At 42.2% G+C, this 16,812-nt stretch overlaps 2 protein-coding genes across 3 annotated transcripts in view; one reads left to right on the plus strand and one right to left on the minus strand.

The window, feature by feature from the left end:
• LOC115783487 (uncharacterized) overlaps nt 1-5,732 on the plus strand; it is a 7,697-nt gene extending 1,965 nt beyond the window's left edge. The window contains exons 6-15 of the mRNA XM_030734365.1: nt 61-73; nt 1,211-1,440; nt 1,904-1,983; nt 2,170-2,241; nt 2,351-2,428; nt 2,498-2,602; nt 3,170-3,275; nt 4,582-4,641; nt 4,871-4,931; nt 5,481-5,732. Coding sequence (XP_030590225.1) covers nt 61-73; nt 1,211-1,440; nt 1,904-1,983; nt 2,170-2,241; nt 2,351-2,428; nt 2,498-2,602; nt 3,170-3,275; nt 4,582-4,641; nt 4,871-4,931; nt 5,481-5,490 — 815 coding nt within the window. The 3' untranslated portion in view covers nt 5,491-5,732. The remainder of the gene's footprint in view (nt 1-60; nt 74-1,210; nt 1,441-1,903; nt 1,984-2,169; nt 2,242-2,350; nt 2,429-2,497; nt 2,603-3,169; nt 3,276-4,581; nt 4,642-4,870; nt 4,932-5,480) is intronic.
• A 166-nt stretch (nt 5,733-5,898) lies between these two features.
• smcr8b (Smith-Magenis syndrome chromosome region, candidate 8b) lies at nt 5,899-16,776 on the minus strand. 2 transcript variants are annotated; one of them, XM_030750042.1, is made up of 7 exons: nt 16,457-16,776; nt 16,016-16,327; nt 12,993-13,405; nt 10,676-11,436; nt 9,219-9,674; nt 8,531-9,026; nt 5,899-7,819 (listed from the first exon to the last, which is right to left on the minus strand). In XM_030750042.1, the coding sequence occupies exons 2-7, from the start codon at nt 16,199-16,201 to the stop codon at nt 7,375-7,377; spliced, it is 2,757 nt and encodes a 918-aa protein (XP_030605902.1). In that variant the 5' UTR covers nt 16,202-16,327; nt 16,457-16,776; the 3' UTR covers nt 5,899-7,374. The 2 variants fall into 2 exon arrangements, with proteins under 2 accessions (XP_030605902.1, XP_030605979.1); XM_030750119.1 differs by having other exon boundaries at nt 16,016-16,776.
• Nucleotides 16,777-16,812: the final 36 nt, after the last annotated feature.

The raw sequence follows: 16,812 nt of genomic DNA on the forward strand, positions 1-16,812 counted from the left end.
GTCCAGATCATTAGATCCAGAATCCTCCTCTGATCATGAACAAACTTTGCTATATGACAGAACTCATGGTCATGTTGGGCCCTAATTCTTTGTAGAGGATTCTGACTTATCCTCATAAAGTTAGGCACAAATATGTAAATATTCTTCCTGTCTCACAACGGTAAAGAATCCTTTTACAAAATCCTGGATCCAGATCATGATCCAGATCACCCCCAACAACTCCAGAAATTTTTATTCATTTATTTATTTTTGGCCACAGCGGCTTTTTGTTGACAGTGTAGAGACAGGAAAAGACACGCGGGCAAATCAGCGACTCAAACCTGTGCCGCCCGCACTACAAAGTGGCATGTGTCTATGCATGCCTGCTCCACGACTGAGCCACCCGGGCGCCCAACTCCAGAAATTTTCATTGAAATCCGTTTCTAATTTTCTGAATTATTCTGCTAACAGACCAATGTGACGGTGGGCGAGGTGGTAATAATAATAATGACAACAATAAAGTCTTTATTATTATTGTAATCAGGACACAAAGTTTAAGTTAAAAAGACATATGCTACATTATATTTTTAAAATTATAACACAATGAACACCAAGTGAGATTTTTGGAGGAGAGGTTGGGACCGGACTCAACTATTTGTAGATGGTTGGTAAGAAAATCCTTGATCCAGGTGCAGGTGAGAGTGTGGAAGCCCACCAGGAGATCAGGAATGATGGTAATGAGTTTCAAACTCTAACCAGTGAAGAGCGTTCATACGTAGCTTTATCAAGTGTTGTTCTACATTTGCAAAATAAACACAGTGTAAACTAACAATTTAGAGCTCAAGTGCATCAGAAATTTGTTGTGGGCAATAGGGTCATTTTCCCATAGGCTTCTATAGCATTAGACTCCTCAGCTGTTAGGAGTTCAGGTTTGAGGCACTTTTGCATTGGCAATCTTACAGTCCAGGATAGACATTAATTTCCTGGCATGGTAAAACTTCAAGAACGTAATAAATTGAATAATTAGTAAAGTGGAAACTGTAGCTCTTTCATATTTCATAGTTTAAAACCCCATCCTGAGTTCATCAATTCATTAAATATAGGTTCAGAAATGATTGTATTTCTGCATTTACCGTGCATACAGGAAGTAAAATCTCAACTCAGATGTTTATATATTTAGACATGAGCAGTGACATGTTGACTTCCTGCACTGGATTTGTTTCTCTTTTAGGTTCCAGCAGATACAAGACCTCATCCCCTACTTCATGTGCATGGCTGGAAACTTTTCGTTGGCGTTCCCAAGTCTGTCCTCCTCGGTGAACGGTCCCGCCTCCCGTTTTACTCCGGAGCTCTTCCTCTTTTATCTCCGTGTCTTTGAAACAGCAACTGCACCAAAGCTGACGCCAGTCAGTAAGCCAGAACAGCTCTGCTGTCCAGGTGCAGTGTGGGAGTCTATTAAAGGTCAGACAGAGATTTTATTTATTTATTTATTTGTTTATTTATTTATTTTTTTGGTACCCAAATCAGATTTTTGCAGTTTGACTTTTCTTTGTGCCATTGTAATCATCACAAATCATAAATCTGTTGTGAAGTAGTGAAGCCATTCATTCTGTTCCTCTTTATCTGATCGTGACTAAGCCCACTTGAAGTTATACTAACTGTGACCTGAGTGCTTATTTCTGTATGACAGCCTTTTGTGTGCGACATCTTTGTTACTGTTCTTACGAGCATGTGAGTCAGGACCTTGGTCAGTTCACGCAGGGATCTGATTTTGGCCCCATAATTGCAACAACAATACGAATAAAAAAAGATCAGAGCAAAATATCCAAATGTAACACTGAGGCTTGCAGTGCAATCATAGCTTTAGGATAATATATAGGATAAAACGAGGTTTAATAATAAGTCAAACTCCCTCTCTGTGTAGATGCTGTGCCACTGAAACGTCCAGAGCTGGTGAAGTTTGCTCTCAGAGTTCAGAGATGCTGCAGTGCCGTATATGTTGATGTAAGTTTACAGCTCATTTTCCTTTTTGCTTTTTCAGAATCTCCTCATGCGAGTCTGAAAAGACTTAATATTTGTCATCTTTATTTCTTGGTTGGCTACATGATTTATCTTGCATCTTGAATCAGTGAAAAGCTTGTCTAGCATGTTCCAGTGTGTGATTGCATGCCTGATGCCTCTCTGATCCAGTCTCAGTGTTGGACCAGTTTACTCACAATCGTCAGCAAACCCATGCCGATGCCCAGTCTGCAGTTTCTGCAGGTGTGTATTTCTTGGTTGTTAAAAGCAGTTGTTACAGTTTCCTCTGTATTTCTGTGTTCTAATAGTTTTCATTCTGTATTTTTTTCCTCCTCGATGCTGAACGATGAAGGAATCGCGGGATGTTGTGCACAGGATACTGCTCGAACAGAAGGGCACCAATATGCAGATCCCACGATCCTTTCATGAGGTCAGTGCCTTTAAATTTACTCTTCAAAGTTTCAAATTGCGAGCGCTAAATATCCCGATGTGTTTACAGGTGTATCCAGATCAGTCCTTGCTCCTGTTGGTAACAGGAGCTTTAAGCCAGAGAATCCTTTATTCTGTTGTGCATCCAGTCCTACCTGTGCTCAACACCTTTAAGGTAACCTCCTGCTCCTTTCTTTCCAGAGACACCACACCACTGTTTGTGCCAATAAATATCTCTTAGGCAACATATTTACTCACATTTAAGCACATGGGGCACAACAGGAGTGAGTTCCATAATTACTTTTAAATGATTATTATTATTATTATTATTATTTTTATATTTGGTAGGAAACCAAGCCACGACTGTCCGTCTGAAGGGCTGCAGTGACTGGAATAGCATACTTAAAACATGAAAGTGACTTACAGATCTGTAATCTTTTTAAAGTGGCTGTCCTGTTGTAACATTTGGGTTGTGTTCGGTGGTGAAGAGGAGGCAGCATACGTACTTAGCAGACAGTCAAAAACGCACAACCACACTGGTACTGGGAATTCCACAGTGATGTCCTTTAATAAACATACTCTTCACCAACCTTATAAAGCCCGATTGAACGGCTGCTGCATTATCATACATGGAAATAAGCAGTGTTCATACAACCCGTAACATTACAAAGAGTTGGGGAGATAGAAACATAGAGGTCGTAAAGAGACACCACACAATTACGACTGTTACACTGTGTTGCAGGAGAATGGGTGGGCCTTTAAGTGGCTGTGTGACAGTTTGTCCTCCAATGAGGAACATCTCAAGAGTTTCATTCAGGGGATCGCACTGGAGCTGGGAAACACAGCAGGTATGTGAGTAACTTCTGTGGTAATGTGGTAAATCTCAGCGTCCTTTTAATCAATAAAAATAGCTTCTCATAATGTGTCAGATCACCCCCCGATTAAATCTTTGGTTTAATACAAACCCAATTTCAAAAAAAGTTGCAACTGTAAAATGTAAATTTAAAAAAAAAAAAAAAAAAGAATGCAATGATTTGCAAATTTTCTAAACCCATATTTTATTTACAGTAGACCATTAAAAAAAAAAAAAAAAAAAAAATCAAAAGTTTAAACTGAGAAATTGTACCTGTTTTAATAAGGAAAAAATAAGAAATTTTGAACGTGAAACACATCTCAAAAGTTGGGACAGGGCCATGTTTACCTCTGTGTAGCATCCCCTCTTCTTTTAACAGCAGTCTGTGTAAAAGTCTGGGAACTGAGGAGAGCAGCTGCTGGGCTTTTGGGAGAGGACTGTTGTCCCATTCTTGCCTGAAAGAGGATTCTAGTTGCTCAACAGTCCTGGATCGTCTTTGTCATATTTTTTGGTTTCATGATGCTCCAGATGTTTTCTGTTGGTGAAGGGTCTGGACTGCAGGCAGGCCAGTTCAGCACCAGGACTCTTCTACTATGAAGCCATGCTGCTGTAATAGCTGCAGTGTGTGGTTTAGCATTGTCTTGCTGAAATACAAAGAGCCTTCCCTGTAAAAGACGTCATCTGGATGGGAGTATATGCCGCTCCAAAACCTGTTTGATAGCTTTTGCTTATTGATGCTGCCTTTCCAGATGTGCAACCTATAAATTATTCCACAATTTGTAGATGCAGTTTTTTGCAGTTGGTGAACCTCTGCCTCTCTAAGATGCTCTTTTTTTTTTTAAATATACAATAATGTTATTAACCTGTAGCAAACAAACCTAATTAGTTGCAAAATGTTCCTTTAGCTGTTTCATTTTAGTACCACTTTTACTTTCAGCCTTTTCTTGGCCCTGTCCAGAGTTGTTTGAGATGTTTTGCTGCCATCAGTGTAAAAAAGTGACTTTTTTTTTTCTTATTAAAATGGTACACTTGATTTACAGATGTGCAATAAAACCACATCGCCCAAAGATCTGTACAGATGTGCAAAGGGTGAATCAGCATTATGACAGCAGCTTCTTGCCAGTATGGACAAGTTTTTTTTTGTTTTTTTTAAACAGTTTATCTTCTTTTCATTCAGTGTCACTGTGAGATTAGAGTCAGATCTGTGCTAGTGGTGCACAGCAAATCTGCAGATAAACATGACTGTCTGCTATGAGGTACAGCGTAGCCACATAACATTAGCATCTCTTCATTTCTCTCAGATGGGGATAATTTGTTACCCTTTCTCCGCTCCATCATACCCACTCTGTCTTCTGGGACCAGTGAGTCACATTTCATCTCTTAACCTGCACCACAGGCCTTTTTGAGTACATGAGATGCTGTTGAAGTTTTTGTTTCTTTCGAGATTTGAAGTTACTAAAAGGTCTTCGGTTCACCTCCTGTTATAGGAATCTCTGTCACATGATCTTACAAGTGATTTACAATGTGTTCTGTGTTGTTTTTTTTTTGTTTTGTTTTTTTAAATAAAGTGTCTGTCTTTTCCTCCTGCAGGCAGTTCTTTGGCAGTTAACCTCGACTCCTCACAAGTGAATCCCTCCTCACAGAGTCTACTGTAAGCCAATACAGCTCCAAGCAGCCAATTCCTCTGGATTTTTCTTTTTTTTGGTTGTTTGTTTGGTTATTTCAAAATCCACTTATAAAGTAAACAGCTGTAATGTGTCTTCTTTTCAGTGGGAACTTGTTCCCCTGGCTGTTCATAAGTGGAAAAGCATTAACCTCAGGGATGCCTGATGCTTTTATGCATTTTACATTTGTAACACTGCCTTGTCAGCAGGAATGCATATCATGTCTCACCCATGTATACAGCAAACCCCCCCATTTGTGTATTAAACATCTCTCCACAGCTCCTTTTGTACTTAAAGCTTTTAGAGTTAAGACTTCACTGTTAAAGAAAATATTAGAGCCATTTAGTACAGACTCAGTCCCGCAGCACAAGTGTGAGAAGTTTGGACAAGCAAAAATTTTGCTTTTTTTAAACTATGAAATACTTTTGAATTGACTGATAAATTAAGTCATTTTTTATTACAAATGTGATAATTTTAGCAATATGAATGCTTGCGACAAAATCTCACTGCTCCCAATCCTTGTGTTCTTGTTGCAGTGCGTCCTGATTGCACATGCACCCCCACCCCCCCTGCAGAGCTGCAGAAGCTGTTTACAGCACTCTGCCTTCCACAAAGGGCTGCATACTGTGGAGTCTCCAGCATCATGCGCACACATCAGCTGCTGTTGGTACAATGCACAGACTGCTGTTTAGTGTTTGACGACAAGATACTTGATTAACTCATTATGCTCATTAAGAGTGTTTTTTTTTTTTTGTTTGTTTGTTTGTTTGTTTTTGGATTATTGAACGCTGCTTCTGTTAATTATTGTCTTGAAATACTTCTGAACATTATAATAAAAGTCAGTCTATGTTCCATTGATAAACAGAAAAACTGTTTTTTTGCATCAGATTGCTGAATCACTGCTCGGATTGCAAACCACAATGTAAAATACAACTTTATTTATGCACACAGTAAAATCAGGACAGACAGAACAGTGTCGAACAGAAGGATGTTGTTAGCACTTTATGGTTTCATATCCAAGTTGTGTGCCGTCTGCAACAAATCACATGGCCTGATTAGCTGCAATGTATACAAAGTGTCATTTTTACAGAGGCAGTTATAAAGATGTAACATTGACTTTTATGGTCAAAAGTGAGGATTCATTCTTTACAAAGAATAGAAACTAATTAAATTCCCAATTGCAGGCAAATAAGTGTGGGGGAAAAAAAAAAAGTTAAACCCTAAAACACTAGAAATGGTTCCACATGCTTGTTAGGGTACCAGAGCACTGCTGGATCCACTGAACATGCAGGGCTACCACACAAAATTCAGTCCACCATGATTGTCCTGTCTGTCTCCCTTCAGCCCCAGCTGGTCACAGCAGATTGCTGCCCCTCCCTGAGCCTGGTTCTGCTGGAGGTTTCTTCCTGTTTAAAGGGAGTTTTTCCTTCCCATTGTCACCAAGTGCTGCTCATAGGGGGTCTTTTTGACTGTTGGGTTTTCTCTGTTTTATTGTAGGGTCTTTACCCACAATACAAAGCACCTTGAGGCGACTGTTGTGATTTGGCGCTATATAAATAAAATTGAATTGAATGGAATTTGCCTCCCCATATAAAACTTTCACCCTGTGAAGCTATGAAGTGCTCACTTGTCAAACCTGTAGAAATGTGGGCTGGATTTCAAAAGGCACCAAAGCAGAACTGGCTCTGCACCAGCACTGGCACCACGTCAGTGGAAAAGAATTTCAACTCCTACACATGTATAATACAGGGGAAAGAAACAGCAAATTTAGGAAGTTAATCTGGTGCTACTGCACAGTAACCATTTTGCATAATAATGCTCCTAATTACAGCTGTACCAATGCCCCTCTTTTTGTGGTACCGTGCTAATTATCTCCTAAATGTAGCATGCATATATATATATATATATATATAAAATATATATATAAAATATACACATACACAAACCAATGCTTGAGAGACTGGTGATGGCATTAGTTGTCTATTCTATGCATTATTCTTCTATGGGCCACATTATTATTAGTTTTATTATACAGGCTGTCAATTATTTTTGAGTATAAATCAGGTCTTTTTTCCCTATATTACTACACAGAGAAGTGGAGAAGCCAAAGGGCAGAGCAACAAAGTAATGGACCTACATGTCACATGGTTAAACAGTACTCTCAGATTTATAGAGGTTACAGGCTTGCTTACATGGCACAGTTCTCAGTTATCATCAATTACAAATTCACATGTGATTAAGCGATAAAGGCTGCCAACATATGAAGGTGCCAGTGAGACACTAGTGCACTAATGTCCAGTACTCAGAAATATGACCTAGATCAACACTGCAGATAAAAACATCTTTTTTTTTTTGTACCAAAATGTTCACAGCAGCAGGTGATAAAACCTGAAAAGGAGACATCCAAACATTCAGTCGCTCTCTCGACTCCTATGTTGCAAATGTGTTTCTGTGTGTGTGTACGGAGTTGTAACAGAATCTTAAGACTGGCGGTCCACGTCCTGCATGCTGCTGTTTGAGGAGATCCGACAGATAGCTCATCACTCTCAAATCACATTCACCACAGAGCCCCTGTTTGCACAGAAAATCCTCTTCTTCTGCGCCATCCTTCCCTTCAGCAGTGCGTGGACGTTGTAAAACTGGTCTTAAAGTGTACAGCAGTACCTGATTGACCAGTGCAGCTAGGCTGCTCTGCAGATGCTGCAGGTAGGTAATGCCACGGCTTATGCCGGTGTGAGGATTGGCCAGTCTGCTGAGGAGAGAGCCAGAGTAAGATGGGCACCGCAACGTCCTCTGGTCCAGGTCCAACAGAGCCAAATAACGATTGTAGCGGCTCAGAGAAGGAAGAACGGTGGAAGAATAAGCTGCTGATGATCTGGTGAAGAGCAAGAAAATGCCGTTAAGTTTTATTTATGAACTGAAGCTTGGCCTTCAAAAGAAGGCAGTAGACTGTCTTTTTGGCTGAAATACTTGAAGATACCTATAGCCATAAACCTGGCAAGTAGACAATGAAAAGCTTAAACTCCATCTGCTCAGCATGTTTGTAAAGGTGGTAACAGAACTTCATGTCTCCAACACCTCCTAGGCCAAAACTGCAGTAATTAGCCTTAAAAGGTCACCTGACTGCATATAAAAGCTTTTTATATACAGACTACGGTTTAAACACCTAATTTTACAGCAGAAATAAACATATTTACAATCTGGGACAAAAACCTTTTGGCTGATCCCGCCCTTCATAAACACTGCAGGGAGGGTGATACTTTTTTAATACCTCTGTAACTGTTCCAATGAAACTGTGTTTGGCACAAACCAGTGGATAACGTCATGTTGTCCATTTTTTTTATATGCAGTCTATGGTTTTGTTGCTCTGTTGCTTTCTGGCAGCAACTATCTCAGTTATAAAAGCAACCTCACAGAAATTGTTAGTAGCACCGCCTACATACCAAACATCATCAGCTTCACCCAGCCAGTATGTACTACTGTATCATACTGTAATGTGTTTCTGTAATTCTCTCTATACCCTGTAGGTACCAGTGTAATAACACTTAAAAAAAACAACTAAGAAAGGATGGCAGGTAATCCTCACCTGGGTATTCCCATCAGTCTCCAGGTGAGCAGGTCGGTCAGCTGAAGGGGCGTGGTCAAACACAGCTTCACAGCACTTCTATCAGGACCAGGAGCGGGCAGGAAGAGGCTCAAAGCGTCCACCGTCTTCCTGACCAGACTCTCGTCTCCTCCGATGACAGCCAGCGGCCGGCCGCTCAGGAGACAGAACACGGCATGCTGCGAGAACGAGTTGTGCTTGATGAACCTGAGGGCTCGGAGTCCAGCCTTTCTCCATCTCCTCTTATCCCAGCGGATGTTGCTGTGGACATTTTGGGTGGGGGATGGTGGCTCTGAGGATTCGGTGAAGCTGGTGCATTCGGACTCCTCGTCAATGCTCAGCAGCCTCAGAGGAGGGCCGGGGGGAGACCGCCGATCCACCTCGACCAGGGGGGCAGGAGAGGCAGAGTTCACATGGCGGTGAGGCATCAGCCGCCCCTTCTGCTGGACCTCAGGTGAAGGCTCCACTGCTTCATCAGCTGCGTAGTAATAATAGTTTGATTACTGGTACATGTTAATAAAATTTTCCATGTTTCCAAAACAGCTACAACAGCTGTACATCACTCATTCATTTCTTTGTTGCTGCAGATTTAATTTTAAATGGATAAAAACTGGCAGATTTACATCCATCTACACATAATAACTGGAGCTTCTGAATCGAATCTTGTTACCTTGCAGTAGTTTCTTCTCTTCTGTGTTGTCTTTGTGAAACTGATTCATCTTCACGGTGTCTGGCTGCTCTCTGGTCGTGATGCCATCAGTAACCATTATTTGCTTTAAAGGCTCTGCTCTGTCAACGCAACCTTCCTCTTCCTCAACAGGCCCTCCATCTTCATCCTCACTTACTGCAGCAGATGCTTTCAGGGTCTTTTCCTCTTTGGGGACTTTGTGAGAGTTAACCTCAGTCCATGGTTCTTCCTCATTCTCAAAGCCATTGCTCAGAGGCTGCTGCTCTGCTTCCTCCTCTGTGATGGCGGCGAGGTCTTCAGGGACGATGGACTCTGTGGTGCTGAGCACTTCAATGCTGTCCTCGCTGTTGGCACGCTTTGCATAAGCTCGCACGCGTCTAATGCCGGCGTCTACTGCTGCACGCCTGATGCAAGTGTCTGTCATTCCGACCAACGCATCTGTGGAGGAGCAAGATTTCTTTTTTAAATAAACATCTAATCTACAAAATCTCAAAATGGAAAAAAAAAAAAAAAAGCAGCGGCTGCAGCAAGAAGGTCCTGGCTTTGAATCAACCAGGACCTTTCTGTGGGGAAAGGTCTTGCAGTTAGTGGGGTTAGGTTAATTGGTGATTCTAAAGTGCCCATAGGTGTGAATGGTCATATGTCTCTCTGTGTTTGCCCTGCAACAGACTGGTGACCTGTCCAGGGTGTACCCTGCCTCTTGCCCTATGACAGCTGGGATAGGCTCCAGCCCCCCCGCAACCCTGAAAAGGATAACTGGAAGAAAAGGGATGGGTGGCAAAAAGGCCATTACATGTTTTTAGAGCCCATGAAACTGCCCCAGTTATGAAACTGGAACCACTGCTGGTAATCATTTTTAATGTTGATCAGTTAACTGACAGTTTGATCAAAATTATATATCTACACATTAGTATTACCACTGGATATGGTTAAAGGAGTAGTTCAGCATTTTCTCAAATAGGCTTATTTGCCTTTTTAGCAAATAAGCGAGTTAGATGAGTAGATAAATAGTCTCATATTTGCCCGTCAAATATTAAAACAATAGTCAGCAACTAGCTAAAAATCAGACAGCACAGAAACAGCAGCTTTGACTCATTAATACTAACAAGCAATAATTAACAGTCTCCTGTATATTTAATTCCTACTTGGCTTTAAGGAGTGGGGAATCTCTGTTAATGCTACATTCTGAGCTGTGACTATAGGTGACAGATACATTGCTGATTAGGGATCTACTGAAAGATTAGCCAAATATCAGAGACTGGCATTGCTGACTACAAATAAAATTGGTATTTGCCTGTGTCAGAAGCTGATATTTATGTACTGTCACATCAGTTTTCTGCTGGATAAATATATAATAACAAAATAGCCAAACTGCTGTTGTTTAATCTGACGATCACTTATTTCAGAAAATTTTCCCGCACTGATGTGAGTGAATGTACCTCTACTGTCAAATCCTGTAATGACATGCTGTGTCATGTAAGACTTCTCAGTCCCGAGCACTTCAATGCTGTCGCTGCTGCTCACACTCCCCATCATCTCTGTGGCAGGACCAGGGTCAGGGGTCACTGTCCGTGCTTCTGCTGCCACCAGTTTGATCGGGAGCTCCTCCACGCAGGAGAAGAATGACTCCATGTTCGGTGGTTCTGGCTGAAACGCCTCAGCAGTCCTCTTACTCCCCGTCTCCTTCTGCAGCTCCACTTCGGCGCCCTCTCTCAACTCCTCGTCAGCATCCTCGGGGCTCCACAGCTCAAACAGGAAGTTGGTGAGCATTAGCTTCCTGGACAGTGATTGTGTGACACGAGTCGTTCGCAGCACACTCCTGTCACCGCGGAGACGTTGCTCTGTGTCTGTGAGCTGGTCCTTCATGAGAGTCAGGAAGTATGTGTTGCAAAGCTCCTGCAGTGGCTTCAGGTGGTGATCTGACCTGCAGGAGTTGGAGTTGGAGGTGGAGAAGAAGGAGTCCACCTCGGGAGGTGGCAACAGCAATGGATCAGTGAGGGAGGTGGCTGGGTCATAGGGCAGGAAGTCTGGCTGTTTGAGCTTCCTGTTTGGGTAAGATGTGACCTGGCGAAGGAGCTCTCTGTGATTTAAGATTGAACGCTCTACAGCATCAAGCTCTTCACTTTCTCCTTCAAAGTCTGTCAACCCATTTATCGACCCCTGAAGTTCTGCATCATTCCGCAGGTTCAGACGTCTGTATCTGAAACAGAGGGAGTAATATGTAGTGAGCAGACCTAGCAGTGGTGTTCCAGAGCCCTGGAGGACTACAGCAAGGTTATATGTTAACATCCTGCAGGTTAGATTGTGGAGGGCTGTTAATTTACTGCTCAACTTCAGTTCATAATTTCACCAAAGCCACAAGCATCTGACTTGGAGTTTATCATCTGCTCATTTTTATGAGAAGGGCAGAACCCATTAGAACCCATTTTACAACGTGCGGACCGTAACACCAAACTACACAAAAATCTTTTTTCATTTTAATAAGATCATCACCAAAAAGATAATCACATTAACTGTTTCAGTGCCAGTGATATATTGGACAATGTGGATGGAATAATGAAGAAGGAATTTGGACTGAAATTCTTCAACTTGACCTCAAATCAACAGCTGAATGGTTGAAACTTGGAACAGGACAATGATCCCAAACACACATCAATACTGGTTTTGGAATTCGATAAAGTAGGTTAACATTAAGCTTCTGGAAAAGCATTCCCAAATCCCCGACCTAACCCTACTGAAAATGTGTGGACTGTGCTTAAAAGGCGAGTCCATATCAGGAAACCAACTAATTTAAATGAACTCTACCAATTCTGCCAGAGTGACCAGATATCCAGCCACAATTATTCCAGAACCTTATTGATGGCTACCAAAAGCATCTGGTTGAGGTGCCAAGGGACATTTAACCAAATATTAGTGGGGGTGCATGTGTATATATTTGAGCCTGTATGTATACTTTGTGAATTAGAGAAAATCCAAAGTAATTTAAAGCTTGTGGAACAAATTCTTGTTTTTTAAAGTCATTAAAAATGTATGTAAGTTCAAAGAAATCATCAAAAGCTCAAAATTACGATGACACTCAAGGCCATGATGAATGCATGTAAACTCCTGACCACAGCCCTTAGATTTGATAACTGAAGAACTGTTTCATAAGCAGCACTTGGATTTGTGTTAAAGTTAAAAAAATACTACATTAAAATGTGGTTCACATCAGTATAATACAAACTGGGTGGAAGATTCAGTCCTATTAACACAAAATACCCAAGAAAAGACTAATTGCAGCATCTAGGGAGGTGGGGCTTAAAGTTCAACTCCACCCACTAACTAGCCCTTCACATTTCCAAGCTATTACTAGAGGAAGGTGGCATTCAACCCCTCTCCCCTCCAAGTTAAGGTTAGACTTGAGGCTCGAGATTCAAAACTGCAGTGAAATCATCATTAAATGACACTGCGCCAAAAAAAAAACAGGCGGCCCCACAGAGCGGATCTGTAACATAAGTAGCATCCTGTTTGATAAATGAAGTGATGCTTTAGCTTATGACCTCTTCCTCTTTAACAGCTTCCCCTTTCCATCATTGAACTAGACGTTGAGATAAATGTCTCTCTCTCTCACCCTTGCTCTGTACATCAGCTCAAATTAAAGACTCAGTGCTTTAATATAGTAGTGTATTTCAAATTAACTGTGCTGAAGTATCGAAACCAAAGAGCAAAAAAAAGCAGAACTGTCCAATTTAATTAAAGTAGAAGTGCTGATCTTACTCGAGCTCTTGCAGTTTTCTCTGCAGCTCAATGGAAAAGGCTTGTCTGTTTCCCGTCTTGAGGCTTTCAGCTGCCTCAGAGAAGCGTGTCGATAGCTCAGAAAAGTTCTCCATCAGCTTCAGCTGGTCCGAGCACACGTAGGCCATGCAGAAAGGCCGCACCATCCCCCGAGCTTCCAAGTCGTACAGGGTCAGGTGATGAACATAAGCAAATGCATCTGCTGCCGAATCTCCCAGGATTACTTTGGAGTCCTCGCTGAAGGTCAGTCGGGGGCCAGGGGAGGATGGAGGGCTTTGGCTGGGGCCAGACGCCTGGTAGTCCACAGACATAATACGAACAGAGAAGTGGTTGAGGTCAAATGAGCCGATTACACTGAGGTCGTCCGGTATTGTCAGCACAGGGGTTGGACCCACCTGGAGACAAAACAGGGGTTTGTATGTAATCAAATCTGTCACTAATCATCTGTCTTATGGATTTATTTACATAGCCCAATATCACAAACTTGACAAAGGGGCTTTTACAAGAGCATACCACACCCTCTGATCTTAGACCCTTAAATCAGATGAAGAAAACATCTGCAGAAAAACCACTTATAGCTGTGTGAGAAAGAAAGTTTTTCACAGGATTCTGTGCAGTCCTGTGAAAAATTAAGCACACCCCATGATTCAGTAGCTTATAGAACCACGTTTAAGCAGCAATAACCTGAAGTAATTATTTTTTGTATGACTTTAACAGTTTCTCACATCGTTGTGAAGGAATTTTGGCCCACTCTTCTGCACAACATTTCTTCAGTTCATTGAGGTTTAGTTTAGTTTATGCACAGCTCTCTTAAGGTCCCACCACAGCATTTCATTCAGGTTGAAGTCTGGACTTTGACTGGATCACTGCAGCACCTGGATTCTTTTCTTTTTCAGCCATTCTGTTGCAGATTTACTGCGGTGCCTTTGATCAGTGTCCTGTTTCAAGCCAAGCTTCAGCTGTCAGACAGATGGCGTCACATTTGACTCTGGAATACTTTGGTATACAGAGGAGTTCACGGTCAACTCAGTGACTGCAAGGTGCCCAGGTCCTGTGACTGCAAAACAAGTTCAAATCACCAGCCCTCCACCACTGTGCTCGACAGCTGGTATGAGGTGTTTGTGCTGATATGCTGTGCTTGGTTTTCACCAGCTATGATGTTGTGCATTACGGTCAAACATCTCCACTTTGGCCTCATCTGTCCAAAGGACATCGTTCCAGAAGTCTTGTGATTTGTTCAGATGCAACTTTGCAAACCTAAGTTGTGCTGCTCTGTTCTTTTTAGAGAGAAGAGGCTTTCTCCTGGTAACCTTTCCAAACAGGCCATACTTGTTCAGTCTTTTTCTAATTGTGTTGTCATGAACTTTAACATTTAAGACGATCGGGGTGAATTTGCTGGGACGACCGTTCCTGGGAAGATTGTGGCGTTGTGTTAAAACACACCTGAATGGCAGTTTGCTGGTCTGAAGCAAACATTCAAACATTTTTTTCTTCATTTGGATCTGTGTAATTCCATTAGGAACAGAGGTTTCTCGTGTAGGACTTTTGTTATTATTCTGTCTTTATCTACCCTTTGTGTATTCATGTCATGGCCTGTGTTTCACTCATCTTTCATCACTGAACCCCAGTAACAATGGTTACAAGATGCGGTTATATCTTTTAGCTAGTGTTACACGATATAACCATATCTTGTAACCATTGTTACCAAATACCAGACCAGAGGAGAGAGAGAATACAGCAAGTTCTTTGTAGGAAGTTAAATTTATTAATATATTTAATAATATTTGTATCTCTTTTGATTAGCATCCCTGTGTGAGAGACAGCTTGTTTGCATGACTGACTTGCCATCTTGTCAGAGTATTTTCTGTTAATCCTTCAGTGTCAAAGTGCTGTTATAGTAAAGTCAGTGAACAAGTGTGTGAAGTTGGATGGGTCTAGCTTGAACAGCATACATCTGGTGTGAATTTGAACATCCTAGGACACAACGTTCTCGAGTCAATACGTTCACAAGATTTTCAGAGGAGGCTGAGGTTCAAACTCATCTGAGATTTTTAGTAGCTGCATCTATGGTGTGAATTTGAACATCCTAAGGCACATCATTCTCGAGTTATTGCAAACATTAAAGTTTTTTTGGAGCAGATGCTGCTGCCGCCGAGGCTGTGACAATAACTCCACTTTTTTCTTTGAATCAGCTGAGCTAATAAAATGCATAAAAGTAATCACGTGTGAATGTTGTTGGGTCAAAACATTGCTCGTACTGGAGCCAACATGGTTACGCTGACAAAAATGGAACATAGTTATATATGTGTAATAAGACATTTTTAACTCGGCTGTTTTCGAAGTAAACAGGCTGCTGACGCCTATATGGTGGAAGAGGCGTCAGCGGCCTCTGTTCCACAAAACTCTAACGTTGGCTGTAACTCGAGAAGAGTGTGACCTAGGATGTTCAAATTGACATCATAGATACATCTACTAAAGATCTTGACCTAAAGGTAAAGGTCAAAGGTTAAGGTTTCTGAAACTCTTGTGAATGCAATAACTCATGTTCTTGCTCATATCTGTCTGTGCATTAACAGCTAATGGCCCTTAGAGGTGTCCACCTTTGTTAGACCATCCTTGCATAATTAATGGTTCAGAATAATCTTTCATTATTCTATCCTGGGTACAGTCCCTCAGCTCATCCCCTGAAACAGGATTTCAGCTCTTCTTCCTTTATGCCAACTTTCTTCTGATTGGCTGCCCTTCACAAACAGAAGGACTGTACAGCAGGTGGTGGCTCAGATAACCATATTAAGGCTAGCTCCTCTCATACACATCAGATACACTGTATGAAATGAGCATTTAGAGCAGTCACAGGCATCACCTGCAGGTGTGCTGACCTCATTATTTGAAACTTTTGGCATGTTTAATATGATTATCCACCCTGTTAACATTATATATGACAGAAAACAACCCTTTAAAATGAGTGCTGCCCAGCAGTTTTTGTCTGAATGAAGAAGACACACCTGCTCTGAGAACTCAGCCACCAGTATGAAGTCTCTGTGAAACTGTGCTGCTGTGCTCCAGGGGTGAGAAGTCGGGAAAAGCGGGACAGAGAGCTCTTCAGGTAGACCCTGAGCCTCCTGCTTCTCTTCCCCCTGCCCAAAGTCCTCCATGGCGGTGAAGGCCAGAAGATCCGGTGACCCGATCATCTTTACTCGGTGAAGGGTCAGGCCGTCGGCGGGCGCTTTGATCTACTCCGCGGCGGAGGAAGAGCGGACTTCAGGCTCAAACACCGCCATGTCCCGGTGCCGCCCGGCCTTCAATCCGAGAGTCAGCTGTTTACACGGGACCACAACAACAACAACCCAGGAGGTAAAAACAAGTTGCGCAACTGCTTGCAGCAATGAAACGATAACAATATTAAAAGTGAACCAGAGTGAAACTTCTTAGAGGGTCCTACCCACTTCTTTTCATCGTAAACAGGCGGCTTTCCCAGAGACAGACAGCAGAGAAAAGGTAACGGAGAAGCGAAAGTCCCCCGCGGGCTCAAGTCACACGGTTTGGTGACTCCCGGGATCCGTGTTCCTCTTTCGCACTTAGCAAGCTAACTCTGAGCCTCAAACACGAACCCCGCTGTCACGTATTTGACCGACAACCTGAAGCCTCTTCGCACATATTTAATGGGGCAGATGCGGGCAGAGACGCCCCCCTTCCCGTAGACGTTGAAGGGGCGCTTTTAATGTGAAGTCCGGCTGGAGGTCCGGAGCGAAGCCAGACTCGATAATGAACACTTCCGGTCATTGGTTTCAACTCAGAGAGC

Source organism: Archocentrus centrarchus, chromosome 1 (assembly GCF_007364275.1).
Source record: "Archocentrus centrarchus isolate MPI-CPG fArcCen1 chromosome 1, fArcCen1, whole genome shotgun sequence".
NCBI classification, from domain to species: domain Eukaryota; kingdom Metazoa; phylum Chordata; class Actinopteri; order Cichliformes; family Cichlidae; genus Archocentrus; species Archocentrus centrarchus.

Coding starts and splice junctions, on each gene's coding strand:
- smcr8b (XM_030750042.1), bottom strand. CDS start 16,201: ATGATCGGGTCACCGGATCTTCTGGCCTTCACCGCCATGGAGGACTTT. Junction 9,027..9,218: donor AGAGAAGAAACTACTGCAAG/GTAACAAGATTC, acceptor ATTACTACGCAG/CTGATGAAGCAGTGGAGCCT. Junction 7,820..8,530: donor AGACTGATGGGAATACCCAG/GTGAGGATTACC, acceptor GCTCTTCACCAG/ATCATCAGCAGCTTATTCTT.